The following is a 17,700-nucleotide window of genomic DNA, read 5'->3' on the forward strand; positions in this document are numbered from 1 at the left end:
CATCACTGGGGGTGGGATGTCTCGCCTCTTCACAACAGTTCTGGTATAATCTTTACTGAACTTCTTTGCCTTTTCTTTTACACGTTGGATAGATCCCAGTGTAGGAGTGCATTGGAGCAGCTTGGCTAGGGTGTTTCTAGTACAGGTGCACAGGTCTTCAGCACTACAGACGATGTTGGGGCCAATAGGCTTTGCTGTGTCCAGTGCACAGAACCATTTCTTAATATCACATGGTTTGAACTAAATTGGCTGCACGCTTGCCTCTTAAGGGACTCCAGAAAGATATCAAGTGGGACCACCCATTTGGCACTTTTGGCTGAAGACACTTGTAAATGTTGCAGCCTTGTCTCTTGCACTCGCATCCAGGCCATTATCATATTTGAGAATGAGGATATTCATGGAGCCTGATTGTCCACCACCATTCTAAACTGGATATGATAGGGCTACAGAACATTGCTCTGACCCATTGGTTTTAAGACCGCTTGGCTCTGCCTATAGCCTTTAGGCATTTAGCTTGCAAATTACCAGTGCCATTGCATTATTAGGTTGGTTCTGAAATATGCCTAGTACTGCACCTGGCACACTCTTCTCACTCCCCACTCCCTTCATAACTGTTGGTCTCCTGCATGGGTGGTAATGGTATACAGTTCTGCTGCTGATGGCTTAGTGCCTTACACACTTCGCACATGATGAAGCATGCCCTCTGAAGACCAGACTAAGACTGATGGGCACCCCTATCAGATGTGCGTCTTGGGTCATTTGGTGAAGACGGGGTCATGTAGGTTACTCCTTTGTATTGATTTCTTCACCACCTGGCAAGCTCCTCCGTGTAACAGCGAGCTCCAGGACTTGGTCATTGTTGATACCGAAGCACCCTTTTTGGACATTTGAAATCCTCCACCCAGAGTATGTTCTGTGCTCTTGATTCCCTCGGTGCTTCCTCCAAGTCATATTAAACATGGAGGATACTGATTCAACAGTTCAGGATGCAGTTGGTGGTAAATAGCAGGCGGTTTATTTGGCCTTTAACCTGAAGCCATGAGACTTCATCGGATCCAGAGTCAATCATAAGCCCATTGCCACACACTCCTGACACCCCCGCTTCTGGTTGGCCTGTGTTGATGATGGGACAGGGCGTGCCTATGGAAGATGGAGGATAAGTTTGGGATGTTGGCTTGATAGATATGGCTTGTCTGTAGGATAACTCACCCAATTTGGCTAGAGAGGACGACTTTGTAGTCTTGTCCAGATCTGATGTCTCCGTCATTACCGTCCGATAATCGTCTTCTGATTCTGTTCTACAAGTGATTGTTCCACAACTGCTTGGCTGCTTCAGAGAGCATCAAGAATCAGCCACATATTACTGGTCTCGAGTTAGGTGTAGGTTAGACCAGGTAAGCGTAACAGGCTTCCATGAAGAACATTGGTGAGCCAGTTAGGTTTTTACAACAATGCTGATCAATTTTTCTGAATATGAATTACCAGATTTATTTAAATTAATTCAAGTTCACGAGTTACCATTGTGGGATTTTAAACTTCTGACTTTGGGTTGCAAGTTAAGTACCACTACACAACCATTCCCCAGCTACAGGTAATCTTAACCCTTTGAAGGTCCACCTGCACTGTGGTGGTGGTCAGTGATTGACCGTGCTAGATCAAATGAATTCTCTTAGTCAGCCTGTTGCTAATTTGGCTGATCCTATTGCATCCATTTTCACTATTAGGAATTCTTGGATAAATGAGATGAGAAATAAAATATCCATGATGACGATGCACATATCAATTGTCATCATATCATCATAGGGAGTCCCTCGGGATCGAGAAAGACAATTGTATTACAGTATCCAATGCGATATTTATAGAGGCTTTTAATGTTTGGATGGCACAAAATTCAATTTCCAATCTTATAAAAGTTCCAGTAGTCCAAATAAAGCCATTCAAATATCGCACAGGCATCACATTACGTGGGGTTTTCATGCCTTCATCCTTTTGCGTGAATGCTCCAGGAGTGCGATCTAGTGAGTGAGTGTGAACTTTCACACATTTCGTTAGACTAAATTTATAAGACATACCTGGCTTGGTGCAACCTCTAGATCAAGTGTTAGATCATCAGCTCTTGGTTCTATTCCAAGGTTGGCGGCACATCTATGGGGAAGCAGGACAGTCACACCTTTGCAGAAAACAGAAATTTCTATGTGCATTTCTCCCTTTACCCAATCCCCTAGGTCCTACAGTAGATGCAAACCAACTGCACAAAACTTGTTCTGATCACCCATCACTGGACAGAAGCAGATATGCTCCACCTTTGCAGTTGGGGTTCATAGTCTGTATCCAGGGCTGCAGCACTGTTGGCTCTGTGTCCGGGGCTGCAGCACTGTTGGCTCTGTGTCCGGGGCTGCAGCACTGTTGGCTGATGGCATGGTTATTGAAGAGTGGTGATTGCTAGCTCACATCTCTCGTTGACGGTTGAGACCCGATTCAGTTTCATAAATACTATCACTATTGGAGTTTAAAGTGACACTGGCAGAATGATGCATGGCTAGGTCTCTTCTCAGCCATGTCGGGTTTATTATGGTCTAGAATATTTTCAGTGATTGAGCTGTATCTAAAGCTCATTTCTACTGTTACATATGACTGCTTTCATGAACCATTAACGGACAATTAGGTGTCCCTTCACATCTTGCTTAATGCAAACTATATGGAAATTGTATTAACCTCCCTCAATTCATAACTGGGCCCTTGAATGGACCTATGATTCAAAAATCTTTGAACATGCGATTTGTAGTTTATCATCTGGGAAATAGTTAGTTGTCGCCTACAGTAGCTGAGTTTCAGACTTTAGTTGATTTGGCAGGATGGGAGTATGATTAATACTCCAGTCAGTAAACATCTTGGAATAATCATTAGATTTCCACTGGCAGTATCTATATTAGCCATCCATCACCAAATCTGGCTGTACCACATCAAATGCTATCTGACCTTGCTGTCCACTGCCAAAACCAGCCATTACTGCAGGATCATCCTGGAGTGGAAAGATAGCTCCAGGTTCTTTTCTCCACTACATATCGTCCTCTTGAACATCTTCCTCTTGCCCCTCTACCCTTGCCTCCCAACAGCAAGTGTGAGGAGCTGATGGACGACTTGCCATTAAGGTCGAGAACATCTGTTCAGCTGCTTTCCCTCATTCCCCTTGCCCACCAAGCCAAACTTCCCTCCATGCTCCACCTGCTTTTAATCTACATCTTTCTCATGTGTCCCCTAATTTCCCTCCTCTTCATGTTCATGAGACCCACCTCTTACACCCTTGACCCCATTCCCATTAAACTGCTGGCCAATCAACTCCCCCCCCCCCCCCCCCCCCCCCCCGGTTAGCTGACATTAAGTGTTTCCTCTCAAGTACTGCCTGCCTTTCAAAGCCGGCATTGCCCCCTTCAAAAAAAACTACCATCTCATTTCCAGCCTGCCTTTCCCCACATCTTATAATGTATTGTTGTTTCTTGAATCTGTGCCTATCTTTCCCGCAACTCCCAATTTTGACCCTCCGATCATCGGCTTTTTGTCCCCAACAGCACCAAAACGACCCCCAGCACCACATACTGTTTTATTTGCCACCGTCCTACACCATTGTCTCAGGCTGGACCAGACTGTTTTCAACCCCTGCGTCCCATATCCTCTGTCACAAAGTTAATCTAATTCCATCTCCGTAACATCACCCACCTTTGTCTCTGTTTCAGCCCATTTGCGGCTGCAACCCTCAGTCATATCTTTATCACCACCAGACTCAACTGTTTCACTGCCGTTCTGGTCGACCAATCCTCCACCTGCCATAAACTTGAACTTATCCAAAACTCTGCTTCTATAATCCTGTTCCATATCAAATCCCACTCGGCCATCACTGCCGTTCTTGCTGACCTATGCCTGCTCCCAGTCCCTCAACATCCAATTTAAAATTCTCATCCTCGTGTTCAAACTCCTTCATCGCCTTGCCCCTCCTTATTTCTGTAACCTCCCCCCACCACCTTCCTAAACTCTCCATTCCTTGGACTCTGAATTTTTGTGTCCAGCCTCCACTCCCATCACCCCGCCATTAGTGAGTGTGTTTTCCACACCTTTGACTATGGAATTCCCTGCGTAAGGCCACCCACCTGACCGCCCCCCCCCCCCCCCCTTTCCTTTGCTCCTGTAAGTCCCATCTTCAAACCTACAAATTTGACCAAGTTTTTGGACACCCAATCCCAAATCATCTTTGGATTAGTGTCCCTTTTATCTCATTACGCCCAAGTGAGGCGCCTTAGGATGTTTTACTACGTTAAAGGAGTAATATAAATGCAAGTGCTGCACGAGTGCCCCGTGTCTGTTCAGTTAGACATTGTTTATACTTTAAAGAGTGGGCAATATTTTTGGTGGCTGGGATTGGGGTATCCCATGTAGGTCCTCCCTCATAATTTGGTACTACTTTGGATAGCTCCTGCTGTGAGAGAGAGATATATGAATGATTACATACCTCGGTCATCATTCTTTAATTGATGGCAACCCTCACACCAGTATTCCTCCCAACCACCACTTCAGATTCTCCTGCGATCATTGTTCTTTTAGGGTTGAGTTTTGAAGGTCATTTTAGAATAATGTAGGTGGAAAAGAACTGAGCTTATTGTGCAGGTTCTTCAGTCTTTATACAGTACCAGAACATGGGGAAGGGGAGTTTTTGAGATAAGGACAATAAATAATGATTCCCAGAATGAGTCGGTATTGGACAAGTTCCTACAGTGTGTGAGGGATGCTATCATTCCAAGAATGGTGGTGACCCTACAGAATAGGACATCTTACTTTTCTGATGCTAATACCTCTGCAAGGAAATGAAAGATAACATGAAGATGAGTAAAGCTGCATTCCTCCACCAGAGAATTCAATTATAGGGAGTATTCAATTCATTCGCAAATAAAATTGAATGTATTGGCCTAATTGAAATACAAGTTCAGGTTCTTGCTATGCTATACTTAACTCAATTTTAAAACCGGGTGGATTGGTAAGAACTCCCAACGATCATACTACTTTTTCTCTCTCTCTCCTCTCCTCTCCATTTGGCCTCCTTAACATTGATACTAAAACCCAAATGACTAGTATGTCCCTGTTGCTTCTACTAACTTTTCCTCAACTCCTTCAGTGAGTTCTTACTGTCCAGACACTATGGAAAAGATGTGTGCTGGGGCTGCAGATAATACACGTGCAACAAAGAAGCTGTAACTGACCAAATTATTTTTTCTCTTTTCCAGAAAGAATCCAACCAGCCTGCTGAATGCAAGCAGCAATAGGAGCGTGGTACCAAGGAAACACCACTGCCTAGAGACTGATGCCATGTGATAAAGTGTATCTAAAATACTCTTGTGCAGTTAAGGCAACCCCTCCCCTACTGCAGCACAATCTTATTAAGCTAAACACTGTTTTAAAATGCATGGGTTGCTCTTTAACTTCAATTTTTCTTTTCCTACTTTTGACTTACTTTTACAGTGAAAAATTACAAAATTCTCTACTTCAAAAATACAGAAGGGTTCAAGACTGTAAGGTAAAGCAAGAATGTACTCTGCAGCCTAATCGAACACTGGTATTTTGAAATGTAGTGAGTGTTACACGCTTGTCACTTGCAAATAGGGGCAGCATTGCTCAGCGAGTCAGTGGTGTTTTTCATGGACTTCTGAGGTGCATCTTTCCTGTGCTGCCCAATGTTTGTGAGCAGCCACTTAGTTTAGAGTTGTAGCATTTCCTTTGCCATTAATATTTATATTTAAATGCATTTCAAAAGCTTAATTTTCTACCCAATCTGACTGCGCTGTGGTCACCATTGCTGTTTTAGTCCAAAATAGTAATGGTTAACAAAAAAATATATATATACAGGGAGGCTGCTCTGAAATGTTGCTGTCACTGACTTATTTATTACTGTTACACAGAACTTACTAACCGGCACGTGAAAAAAATCCTATTACCTGGGCACGTTAGTTGCAGTCACTTCATCTCCAGAAAAGATGCACATTAAGATGTTGTGGGGGTCATTGTCAGTTTTCCTGTGGAAGTAAAATCTTTAACACAGATCTTATTTTTTTTAATTTTTATTAATTGAGTGTTCAGCGCACAGCACTGTGTCCAGACATAGAGTGCTCCAGCCTTACCTTGTTCTACACAGTTGTAATGTACCTTAATATGCTGTTTTCAATTTGTACAGAATAGCCAGAGTATTCTAATAAAGTTGTGCAACATTAAAAAAAAAAAAATTGTGGTTCTGTTTTGTTCTGGTCAGTAATTTGTGTTAGCGCTGCATTCCATGCGAGAAAGTAACTGTTCAGGTAACACATGGATTAAGTATTGGACTGTTGAAAAGTCTGTGTTCACTTTTTTTTGTAGATTAGGTAGAAAGGGATAGGGTGCATGATTGAAGTTTGTAGATGAGACAAAAATTGGCCATGTGGTTGATGGTGAGGAAGAAACCTTCGGACTGCAGGAAGATATCAATGGACTAGTCAGGTGGGCAGAAAAGTGGCAAATGGAATTCAATCAGAGAAGTGAGAGGTAATGCATTTGGGGAGGGCTAACAAGGCAAGGAAATACACAATAAATGGTAAAATATTGACAAGTGTAGAGGAACAGGAGGATCTTGGAGTGCATGTCCACAGATCCCTGAAGGTAACAGGACAGGTGGATAAGATGGTTAAGAAGGCGTACGGGATACTTTCCTTTATTAGTCGAGGCATAGAATACAAGAGCAGGGAGGATATGCTAGAACTGTATAAAACACTAGTTAGGCCACAGCTATAATACTGCAAACAGTGCTGGTCACCACATTATGGAAATATGTGATTGCACTCGAGAGTGTACAGAGGAGATTTGTGAGGATGTTGCCAGGACTGGAGAATTTTAGCTGTGAGGAAAGATTGGATGGGCTGTTTTCTTTGGAACAGAAGAGGCTGAGGGGAGACTTGATTGAGGTGTATAAAATTATGAGGGGCCTAGATAGAAAGGACCCATTTCCCTTAGCAGAGGTCAATAACCAGGGAGCATAGATTTAAAGTAATTGGTCGAAGGATTGGAGGGGAGTGAAGTTTTTTCACCCAGAGTGGTGGGGTTCTGGAACTCTGCCTCAAAGGGTGATCGAAGCAGAAACCATTGCATTTAAAAAGTACTTGGATATGCACTTGAAGTGCCATAACCTGCAAGGCTACAGACCAAAAGCTGTAAAGTAGGATTAGGCTGGTAGTTTTTTGTTCAGCCGACAGACACACTATGGACTAAATGGCCTCCTGTGCTGTAAATGTCTATGATTAAAATCGAAGTGCTTCACAGGAGCCAGAATACAACATTTTAATATAAAAATGCAACATTTTTTTTGGAGTCTCTCTGGACTTGCATCAGATGGTGAGGGAACCAATATGAGGAAGCTACTTGCTTGACCACCACCTCACCAATCTGTTGCAGACATTTCTGTCCAAGATAGCATTGGTCGACGGGGCCACCACATAGTCCTTGTAAGATACTGTCTCGTCTCTACTGTGAGGACATTATTGTATGGTACAGCTTGAGCGCTGTGCTAAGTGGGCCGGAGCTTCCATGAGTTTCTGTGGGCCTTCAGCAGCAGAATTGTATACAGGGTACCATGACAATCTCTAGCCTCATGCCCCGCACAGCAAGTGCCTCACTCCTTTATCGCCATCAAGTAAGGAGACCAACACTGGTTCAATGTGAAGTGTTGAAAGATGCGCCAGGAACAACACCAGACATACCTTGGAATAAGGTACAAACCCAGTGAAGCAACGACACACTGATACCTATATTTGAAAGCTTAAAAACAGCAGGCTATAGACACAGCCAATCCTTCTCAGCCAAGGGATCACAGTAAAGCTCTAGCCACATGCAGAAGTGGACAGCCAGGCAGGCAACTAATAGGAGGCGGCTCCATGAATGTTCCCGTCAGCCATGGTGAAGCTGCTCCCCCAGCCCAACACTTTCAGTACAGCTGTGATACTAGCATCTACTTGACAATGTGGAAGATTATCCAGGTATGTCCTATCCACAAAACACAGGCTAAATCTAGCGTAGCGTAGCCAATTGCCATCCTATCAGCCTGTTGGTTTGCTGATGATTACCATCTTCAACTAGTTTAGCCATTCACCACCAGATCTGGCTGGATCACAAAGCATTATCGGGTCCTGTTCCCATCTGCCAAAATGGTTCACTATTCCAGAATCATTCTGGAATGCAAAAATAAACCCCGGTTTCTATTCTCCACTGCTAACCATCTTAAACCCCTCACCCCTGTCTCCCTCCACCCTCACCTCCGACAAGTAGCTCATGCTCTACTTTCCAAGACTGAGACCGTCCATTCAGCTGCCTCTGCCACTTTCCTTCCTTCCCTTAGCCCTGAACTCACGTTACTCCAGTTTCTCTCCGATCTCCCCTCATGACCTCTCTGCACTCATCTTGCCTATGAGACCCACCTCCTGCTCCCTTGACCCTATACCCACCAAACTGCTGACCACCCAACTTCCTTTTCTGACTTCCATTTTAGTTGACATTGTTAACGGTTCTCTCTCCTCTGGTACTGTCCCACAACCTCCAAATCTGCTGTCGTCACCCCTCCTCAAAAAACAACGCTTGACCCCTCCGTCCTTGCAAACTTACTGTTCCATCTCCAACCTCCCTTTTCTCTCAAGTCCTTGAACGTGTTGTCGCTTCCCAAATCCATGCCTATTTTTCCCTCAACTCCATGTTTAAATCCCTCCAATCGGGTATCCGCCCCTGCCACAGTAAAATGGTCCAATGCCTGTGGGACCATACACCAGCAAGCATCAGTGCCCTCATCAAAGTCACAATTGCCATCTATTGTGACTGTGGCAAAGATAAACTATTCCTGCTCGTCCTTTTTGGCTTGTCTGCAGCCTTTGACTCAGTTAACCACTCCATCCTCCACTTCCAATTGCTGGTTGGGACAGCATTCGCCTGGTTCCATTCTTATCTAATCGTAGCCAGATAATGGCTTCTCTTCCTGCTCCTGCCCCTGGTGACCCTGAGGATCTATCCTTGGCCCCCTCCTATTTCTCATCTACGTTACATCAACCGAGAAAAGCATGTCGGTTTCCATATGTACGCTGACGACACCCAGCACTACCTCGCCACCACTTCTCTTGACCCTCCACGGGCTCTAAATTGTCGGGCTGCTTGTCCAACATAGTAGAAATTTTCTCCAATTAAATATTGGGAAGACCGAAGCCATTGTTTTTGGTCCCTCGCCACAAACTCTGTTCCCTAGCCATTGACTCCATCCCTCTCCTTGGCATCTGTCTGAGGCTGAACCACACTGTTCACAACCGAGGCGTCATATTTGACCCTGAAATGAGCTTCCGGCTATTTCCACCTCCATAATATTGCCCATCTGTGCCCTTGCCTCAGCTCCTCCGTTGTTGAAACCCTCATCCCTGTCTTTGTTACCTCTAGATTTGACTCTTCCAATGCACTCCTGGCTGGCCTCCTACGTTCTACCCTACGTAAACTTGAGGTCGTGCAAAACTTGGCTACCCGTGTCCGAACTTGCACCAAGTCTCATTCACCCATCACCCCTGTGCTCGCTGACCACCACTGGCTCCTGGTTAAGCAATGCTATGATTTCAAAATTTTCAAATTCCTCTACGGCCTCGCTCCTCCCTATCTCTAATCTTCTCCCAACACCCCTGCCCCGCCCTGAGATATCTGTCCTCGAATTCTGCCGCCTTGAGCATCCCCCTGATTATAACCATTGGTGGCCATGCTTTCTGATGCCTAGGCCCTAAGCTCTGGAATTCCCTCTCTAAACCTCCTCACCTCTCTACCTCTCTTTCCTCCTTTTAAGACCCTCCTTAAAACCTACCTCTCGTTACCAAGCCTATGGTCATCTGCCCTAATTTCTACTTTTGTGGTTCGGTGTCAAATTATTTTGTCTCATAACTTTTCTGTCTGAGGCTGAACCAGACTTTAGTGTAATATTTGACCCTAAAATAAGCTTTCGACCATATATCTGCAGCATAACTAAGACAGCCTATTTCAACCTTCATAACATCGGCGGTCTTCGCCCTTGCCTCAGCTCATCTGTTGAAGCCCTCATCCATGCCTTTGTTACCTCTAGACTTGACTATTCCGATACATTCCTGGCTGGCCTCCCACATTCTACCCTACGTAAACTAGATGTGATCCAAAACTCGGCTGCCCATGTCCTAACTCGCACCAAGTCCCACTCACCCATCACCCCTGTGCTCACTGACCTGCATTGGCTTCCGGTTAAACAACGCCTTGATTGCAAAGTTCTCATCTTTATTTTCAAATCCCACAATGCCCGAGATGTCTGCGCTCCCCTAATTCTGCCCTGTTGAGCATCTCTGATTATAATCGTTCAACCTTTGGTGGCCGTGCCTTCTGTTGCCTAGGCCCCAAGCTCTGGAACTCCCTGCCCAAACCTCTCTGCCTCGCTATCTTTCTTTCCTCCTTCAAGATGCTCCTTAAAACATACCTCTGACCAAGCTAATTTCTACTTATGTGGTTCGGTGTCAATTTTTTAAAAATCTCAACACTCCTGTGAAGCGCCTTGGGACGTTTCACTACGAAAAAGGCGCTATATAAATATAAGTTGTTGCCTGATAAAGGAATGAAAAAATTGTTGCAGTTGGTTGGTCAAGGAGCAGCCGTTTCCCGTTATAGGCAGTGACAGGACTGCAGTACTCCTGTTGTGCAGGACTGGAAGGAAATGTATGGACTCTTGTTCTCTGCATCAGCTGTATCTTGGGGAAGTTGCCAGCCCGTTTCCATAGCGCATCAATGAAATCTATTTACAGACTTATTTGTTTAATTACACAGCAACAGAGGCGGTCCAATGGAATCAGATATTTAAACGTTGTGAATGGAGGTTCCCACTGAGGTCATGCATTCATGAATATGGAAAGATTCTGAAGGAGCCCACACATTACCTAATGCTGGATGAATGTATAAAGGTTTTGTATAATAACTAACTGCAAAGATGCTTTTGTGTTTCGTGAACTTTCTGAAACATGCATACAAAACGTGCACTTATCAGATGTTGAAAAAAATGTCCTGTGAACGATACTTAAAATTCCAAACTGCAGCTCCCTGTTGGCTCAATTTGTAAGTTAATTGCCCAGGTGGAACTGAGTCATCCAGAGCTGGAAGAACTCCAGGTACAATCCCTGAACTGTACTGCATTAATTTATCTCAGCGGGGGCAGTGTAGTGATACTATAATTGGTCCACAAGTTCCTGCTCTTGTCCAATGCCTGTGGGACCATACACCAGCAAGTGTCGGTGCCTTCAGAAGAGCGAGTAAATTTGAAGGGGCAGTGAAAGGAAATAAAAAATCTAGAGTAAATTCTTAAGTTGCACCAACATCCTGATGTGAATCTAAGTGTAAGCTAGTTTTATTCCTGTTGAATTATGCCTGCGACATGTCTGACTTGAGACATTTTTTGAAATGCAGATATTTGCCCAGCTTCACATCTTGCTGTGCTCCTCTGTCAGCTTGGTTCAGTTTTCCAGGTGGCTGTTGAAAATGCCATAGCATTGGAAGAATGGGAAGATCTTCAAGTGCCTTGATCAATATTCCTCCCCCAACCAGTAAAATCTGTAACTAGGCATTCACCTCATTGCTGTTTGTGGAATCTTGCTGTCTGCAGAATTGCCATCAGCGTTATCTACATAACAAAAGTAACTCATTGCCGGTGAGACATTTCTGAGAGATGAGGAGGAGGTGTGCAAATGCAAGTCGTTTTCTCTCTCCCTCTAAACAGCCACAAACAAGTTTTCCATTCAGTTCTGCAACAGGGAATTTCATAGCGGTGGCTACCCTTTATAATTTTACTTGTTACTGATTCTTACAAACATTTGCCCATGGTTTGTTACTTCCTGCACATATGCAACAGGACAAGTTATCAATACTAAATGGATTGGAATGTGTATAACAGGACTGGCTATCAGTACTGAATGGGTCAGGAGGATGTGTATAACGGGGCAAGTTATGGGTACTGTGGATCAGGAAGATGTGCATGTCGACTAGTTATCAGTACTGAATGGGTCAGGCGCAGATGATAGGCAGTGGTGATGTGGCAATTTTAGAAGTGCGTATACTATTTATACAGTGGGTCTGTCGGCCATTATGGTGCATTTTACAACATTTTCGAGGCTTCAATGATTTTGTAGCACTGCAGAGCAGGCAGCCAGAAGAGTGCCTTATGCATGGCTCTGATTTCAGCTTATCAAGAGAGCTATTTTCTCTTATCTATTACTGGAACAGAGCATTACCTCGACCCTCGTTCTGTCCAAGGTACAGTCAGATTGCAATCTGGTTCATGCCGTTACATCATCATCCTTCTACCCTGATCCCTCAAATCTTGGAAAGCAGGTCACTTTTATCCTGGATATCAGGTGATAACTCAGTAATAACACTTATAGTACTGGCCATTTGGGTCCAATGGGACGATAATAGGGATGCGTATTTGAACAAAGACTGGCTCATTGCCGTAACAGCATTGTGGTGTATGCAAGCCAAGAGTATCCTGAAGGAGGGGGTTGGGTATGCTGTCCTTTCGCACGATAGGTTTGGATAAAGAAGACCATTCAGTCCTTCTGGTCTCATCTGCCAAGACTACCAACTTTAGAATTGAAGGATGTGCAAGCTATGAGTTCCATCTCCGAGAACGTGGAACAGCTGGCGGCTGTGACTCTGGCCACAGGTCTTTGAGCAGTAGCTGGCACAATTCACCTATTGCCTCTGGTGAAGAGATCCTCACAGATCTTCATGCTATCTGAATGGCTTGTAAGTTCTTTGGGGAGGGAGTAATATCTTCCAGGCCTCCTCAACTGCTGTCTTACTCTCCTTTGCACCATGCTCTCCTGCTTGAATGGTGGTGCAGGCTCGAAGGGCCGAATGGCCTACTCCTGCACCTATTTTCTATGTTTCTCCTCCAGCAAAATTGCAAACAGTGCCCATTGGGAATCCCACAGCTGGTGCTTAGAGCTTTTTACTGGTGGGGTCAAAAAAATATGGGTGGTCTCATAGGCCCAAGGCAGTCAGAAGCAAGTGCAAAGCAAAGAAAAACACTGAAAGCTTGTTTGTAACTCCAGTAATCTCCCTTGAAAGTTTCACAAGACTGTAGGCTCCAAATTAAAGCACGGCTGCCAGTCTAGGCTGATACTGGCAACAGGAATATCTCATTTCATTCTAGGTTACCTTTGGTGCATTGAGGACGCATGTCGCGGATTTTGGGAACTCCAACTCTTATTTACATATATTTAAATTACCTACAAGCAGCATAGGCGTGCACATCAACTGAGAGGGCCTAGACGGCAATGGAAACTGAAGCACAACCATTATGGGACGGAAATGGCATCTGTTAATTTGGGGTGTGCTTATTTGTAACACCGAAAAGCTCTGATTGTGTCCCCTTGGAGGATAGGACACACCCAGCAGTTTCACTGGAATGTGTACTTAATAATAATCATATTAAATGCAATCAGTGACTTTGCAAAGTGTAATTTGAGCCATTCAGACTGCCGACTCCAGACAGGAGAGAGCTCACTCTCACAGGTTAAGACCTCACCCCCCAGCCCAAGTTCCTGCCCCCCCCCCCCCTTTCCAAGGTTGTGACCCCCAGCCCAAGTTCCTGACCTTACACCCCCCAACCCATGTTCCTGACCTTCAGCCCAAGCTCCTGACCTTACGCACTCCCCACCCCGCCCCCCCCCCCCCCCCCCACCACACCATAGATGGGGGTTTGTGTGTGGGTCACGGACTGTTAACAGGTTTATTGGGTATAAAGTGAATAGTGACAGTGTCGTGACTTACAAATTTTATCCACTCCAACGATGTCACTTGTCACGCACTGAGCTTTCTGAGAAATCAACTCGGTGTAGGGTGAGGAGAGGAAGAACATGGTGCAGGTGTGAAGGGGGTGGGGTCGGAAGAACGTGATCCGTCTTCCCTGAGTTTCCTCCCTCTCTCTCTCCCATCCGATCCCCTCTCCCGGCACCACTCTCGCTCCTCCCCAGTCTCTCCCTCTCTGCTCCAGACTCTCTCTCTCTCTCTCTCTCTCTCTCTCTCTCTCTCTCTCTCTGCCCCATTCTCTCCCCCACTCTTGCTCCCCCCCAGTCTCTCTGTCTCTGCCCCACTCTCTTTCCCCCAGTCTCTCTCTCTCGCTCCCAGTCTCTCTCTCCCACCTCCGATTTTTTTTTTTCTCTCTTTCAGAAGGCCGTGTAGATAATCACAACGATGTTCTAGGCAAATGTCCTGGAAATAATCCAAAAACCCTAGAAACAGTTCCAGTGGCAATGAGCTCCACGTGGCTTATGGTTTGGCCACACTTCCAGCTTCCTTGTATATCGCACTGCACATGCGCAAAGGAGGCGAAGACTAAGGTGCGCATTCGCAGAAGGACACAAAAGGTTGTTGCAAATAATCACTCCGGTTAATTTGCAGGCCACAAAAACCCCTCCACAGTCTCTAAATTGTCAGACTGCTTGACTGACAACCAGTACTGGATAAGCAAAAATTTTCTCCAATTAAATATTGGGAAGACCAAAGCCATTGTCTTTGGCTAGGGAATGGAGTTTGTGGCGGGGACCAATGATTCCATCCCTCTACCCAGCATCTGTCTGAGGCTGAACCAGAATGTTCGCAACCTTGGTGTCATATTTGACCCTGAAATTAGCTTCTGACCACAAATCCGCACCAAAACTAAGACCTCCTCTTTCCACCTCCAAAACATCGCCCGTCTCCGCCCTTCCCTCAGCTCATCTGTTATCTCTAGACTTAACTATTCTGGCTTCCCACATTCTACCCAATGTAAACTTGAGGTCATCCAAAACTCGGCTGTCCGTGTCCTAACTTGCACCAAGTCCCGCTCACCCATCACCCCTGTGCTCGCTGATCTTCATTGGCTCCCGGTCAAGCAATGCCTGATTTTAAAATTCTCATCCTTGTCTTCAAATCCCTCCACAGCCTTGCCTTTCCCTATCTCTGTAATTTCCTCCAGTCCCACACCCCCACCCCCCGAGATATTTGTACTCCTCTAATTCTGCCCTTTTGAGCAGCCTGATTTTAATCACTCCACCATTGATGGCCGTGCCTTCAGCTGCCGAGGCCCTAAGCTCCGGAATGCTCTCCCTAAACCTCTCCGCCTCTCTTTCCTCCTTTACGTAGGATATGCCAGTCAGCCCAATCAGTCCATGCCGGCGTTTATGCTCCACTCGAGCCTCCTCTTGTCTTTCCTCATCTAAATCTATCAGCTTATGATGTGATTGGGATTACGGAGACGTGGCTCCAGGATGATCAGGGCTGGGAACTCAACATCCAGGGGTATTCAACATTCAGGAAAGATAGAATAAAAGAAAAAGGAGGTGGGGTAGCATTGCTGGTTAAGGAGGAAATTAAGGCAATAGTTCGGAAGGACATTAGCTTGGATGATGTGGAATCTATATGGGTAGAGCTGCAGAACACCAAAGGGCAAAAAACGTTAGTGGGAGTTGTGTACAGACCTCCAAACAGTAGTAGTGATGTTGGGGAGGGCATCAAACAGGAAATTAGGGGTGCATGCAATAAAGGTGCAGCAGTTATAATGGGTGACTTTAATATGCACATAGATTGGGTTAACCAAACTGGAAGCAATACGGTGGAGGAGGATTTCCTGGAGTGCATAAGGGATGGTTTTCTAGACCAATATGTCGAGGAACCAACTAGGGGGGAGGCCATCTTAGACTGGGTGTTGTGTAATGAGAGAGGATTAATTAGCAATCTCGTTGTGCGAGGCCCCTTGGGGAAGAGTGACCATAATATGGTGGAATTCTGCATTAGGATGGAGAATGAAACAGTTAATTCAGAGACCATGGTCCAGAACTTAAAGAAGGCTAACTTTGAAGGTATGAGGCATGAATTGGCTAGGATAGATTGGCGAATGATACTTAAGGGGTTGACTGTGGATGGACAATGGCAGACATTTAGAGACCGCATGGATGAACTACAACAATTGTACATTCCTGTCTGGCGTAAAAATAAAAAAGGGAAGGTGGCTCAACCGTGGCTATCAAGGAAAATCAGGGATAGTATTAAAGCCAAAGAAGTGGCATACAAATTGGCCAGAAATAGCAGCGAACCCAGGGACTGGGAGAAATTTAGAACTCAGCAGAGGAGGACAAAGGGTTTGATTAGGGCAGGGAAAATGGAGTACGAGAAGAAGCTTGCAGGGAACATTAAAACGGATTGCAAAAGTTTCGATAGATATGTAAAGAGAAAAAGGTTAGTAAAGACAAACGTAGGTCCCCTGCAGTCAGAATCAGGGGAAGTCATAACGGGGAACAAAGAAATGGCGGACCAATTGAACAAGTACTTTGGTTCAGTATTCACTAAGGAGGACACAAACATCCTTCCGGATATAAAAGGGGTTGGAGGGTCTAGTAAGGAGGAGGAACTGAGTGAAATCCTTATTAATCGGGAAATTGTGTTGGGGAAATTGATGGGATTGAAGGCCGATAAATCCCCAGGGCCTGATGGACTGCATCCCAGAGTACTTAAGGAGGTGGCCTTGGAAATAGTGGATGCATTGACAGTCATTTTCCAACATTCCATTGACTCTGGATCAGTTCCTATGGAGTGGAGGGTAGCCAATGTAACCCCACTTTTTAAAAAAGGAGGGAGAGAGATAACAGGGAATTATAGACCGGTCAGCCTGACATCGGTAGTGGGTAAAATGATGGAATCAATTATTAAGGATGTCATAGCAGTGCATTTGGAAAGAGGTGACATGATAGGTCCAAGTCAGCATGGATTTGTGAAAGGGAAATCATGCTTGACAAATCTTCTGGAATTTTTTGAGGATGTTTCCAGTAGAGTGGACAAGGGAGAACCAGTTGATGTGGTATATTTGGACTTTCAGAAGGCTTTCGACAAGGTCCCACACAAGAGATTAATGTGCAAAGTTAAAGCACATGGGATTGGTGGTAGTGTGCTGACACGGATTGAGAACTGGTTGTCAGACAGGAAGCAAAGAGTAGGAGTAAATGGGGACTTTTCAGAATGGCAGGCAGTGACTAGTGGGGTACCGCAAGGTTCTGTGCTGGGGCCCCAGCTGTTTACACTGTACATTAATGATTTAGACGAGGGGATTAAATGTAGTATCTCCAAATTTACGGATGACACTAAGTTGGGTGGCAGTGTGAGCTGCGAGGAGGATGCTATGAGGCTGCAGAGCGACTTGTATAGGTTAGTTGAGTGGACAAATGCATGGCAGATGAAGTATAATGTGGATAAATGTGAGGTTATCCGCTTTGGTGGTAAAAACAGAGAGACAGACTAATGGTGACAGATTAGGAAAAGGGGAGGTGCAACGAGACCTGGGTGTCATGGGACATCAGTCATTGAAGGTTGGCATGCAGGTACAGCAGGCGGTTAAGAAAGCAAATGGCATGTTGGCCTTCATAGCGAGGGGATTCAAGTACAGGGGCAGGGAGGTGTTGCTACAGTTGTACAGGGCCTTGGTGAGGCCACATCTGGAGTATTGTGTACAGTTTTGGTCTCCTAACCTGAGGAAGGACATTCTTGCTATTGAGGGAGTGCAGCGAAGGTTCACCAGACTGATTCCCGGGATGGCGGGACTGACCTATCAAGAAAGACTGGATCAACTGGGCT

General features: G+C 45.2%; 1 protein-coding gene across 3 annotated transcripts in view; it reads left to right on the top strand.

Moving 5' to 3' along the window:
* Positions 1–6,259, top strand: part of nap1l4b (nucleosome assembly protein 1-like 4b) — a 136,533-nt gene extending 130,274 nt beyond the window's left edge. For 2 of the 3 annotated variants that reach the window (XM_070899753.1, XM_070899754.1), the window contains exon 15: positions 5,274–6,259. In XM_070899753.1, coding sequence (XP_070755854.1) covers positions 5,274–5,312 — 39 coding nt within the window. In that variant the 3' untranslated portion in view covers positions 5,313–6,259. The remainder of the gene's footprint in view (positions 1–5,273) is intronic. The other variant, XM_070899757.1, reaches the window with a different exon arrangement.
* Positions 6,260–17,700: the final 11,441 nt, after the last annotated feature.

This window comes from Pristiophorus japonicus, chromosome 14, assembly GCF_044704955.1.
Source record: "Pristiophorus japonicus isolate sPriJap1 chromosome 14, sPriJap1.hap1, whole genome shotgun sequence".
In the NCBI taxonomy this organism is placed as follows: domain Eukaryota; kingdom Metazoa; phylum Chordata; class Chondrichthyes; family Pristiophoridae; genus Pristiophorus; species Pristiophorus japonicus.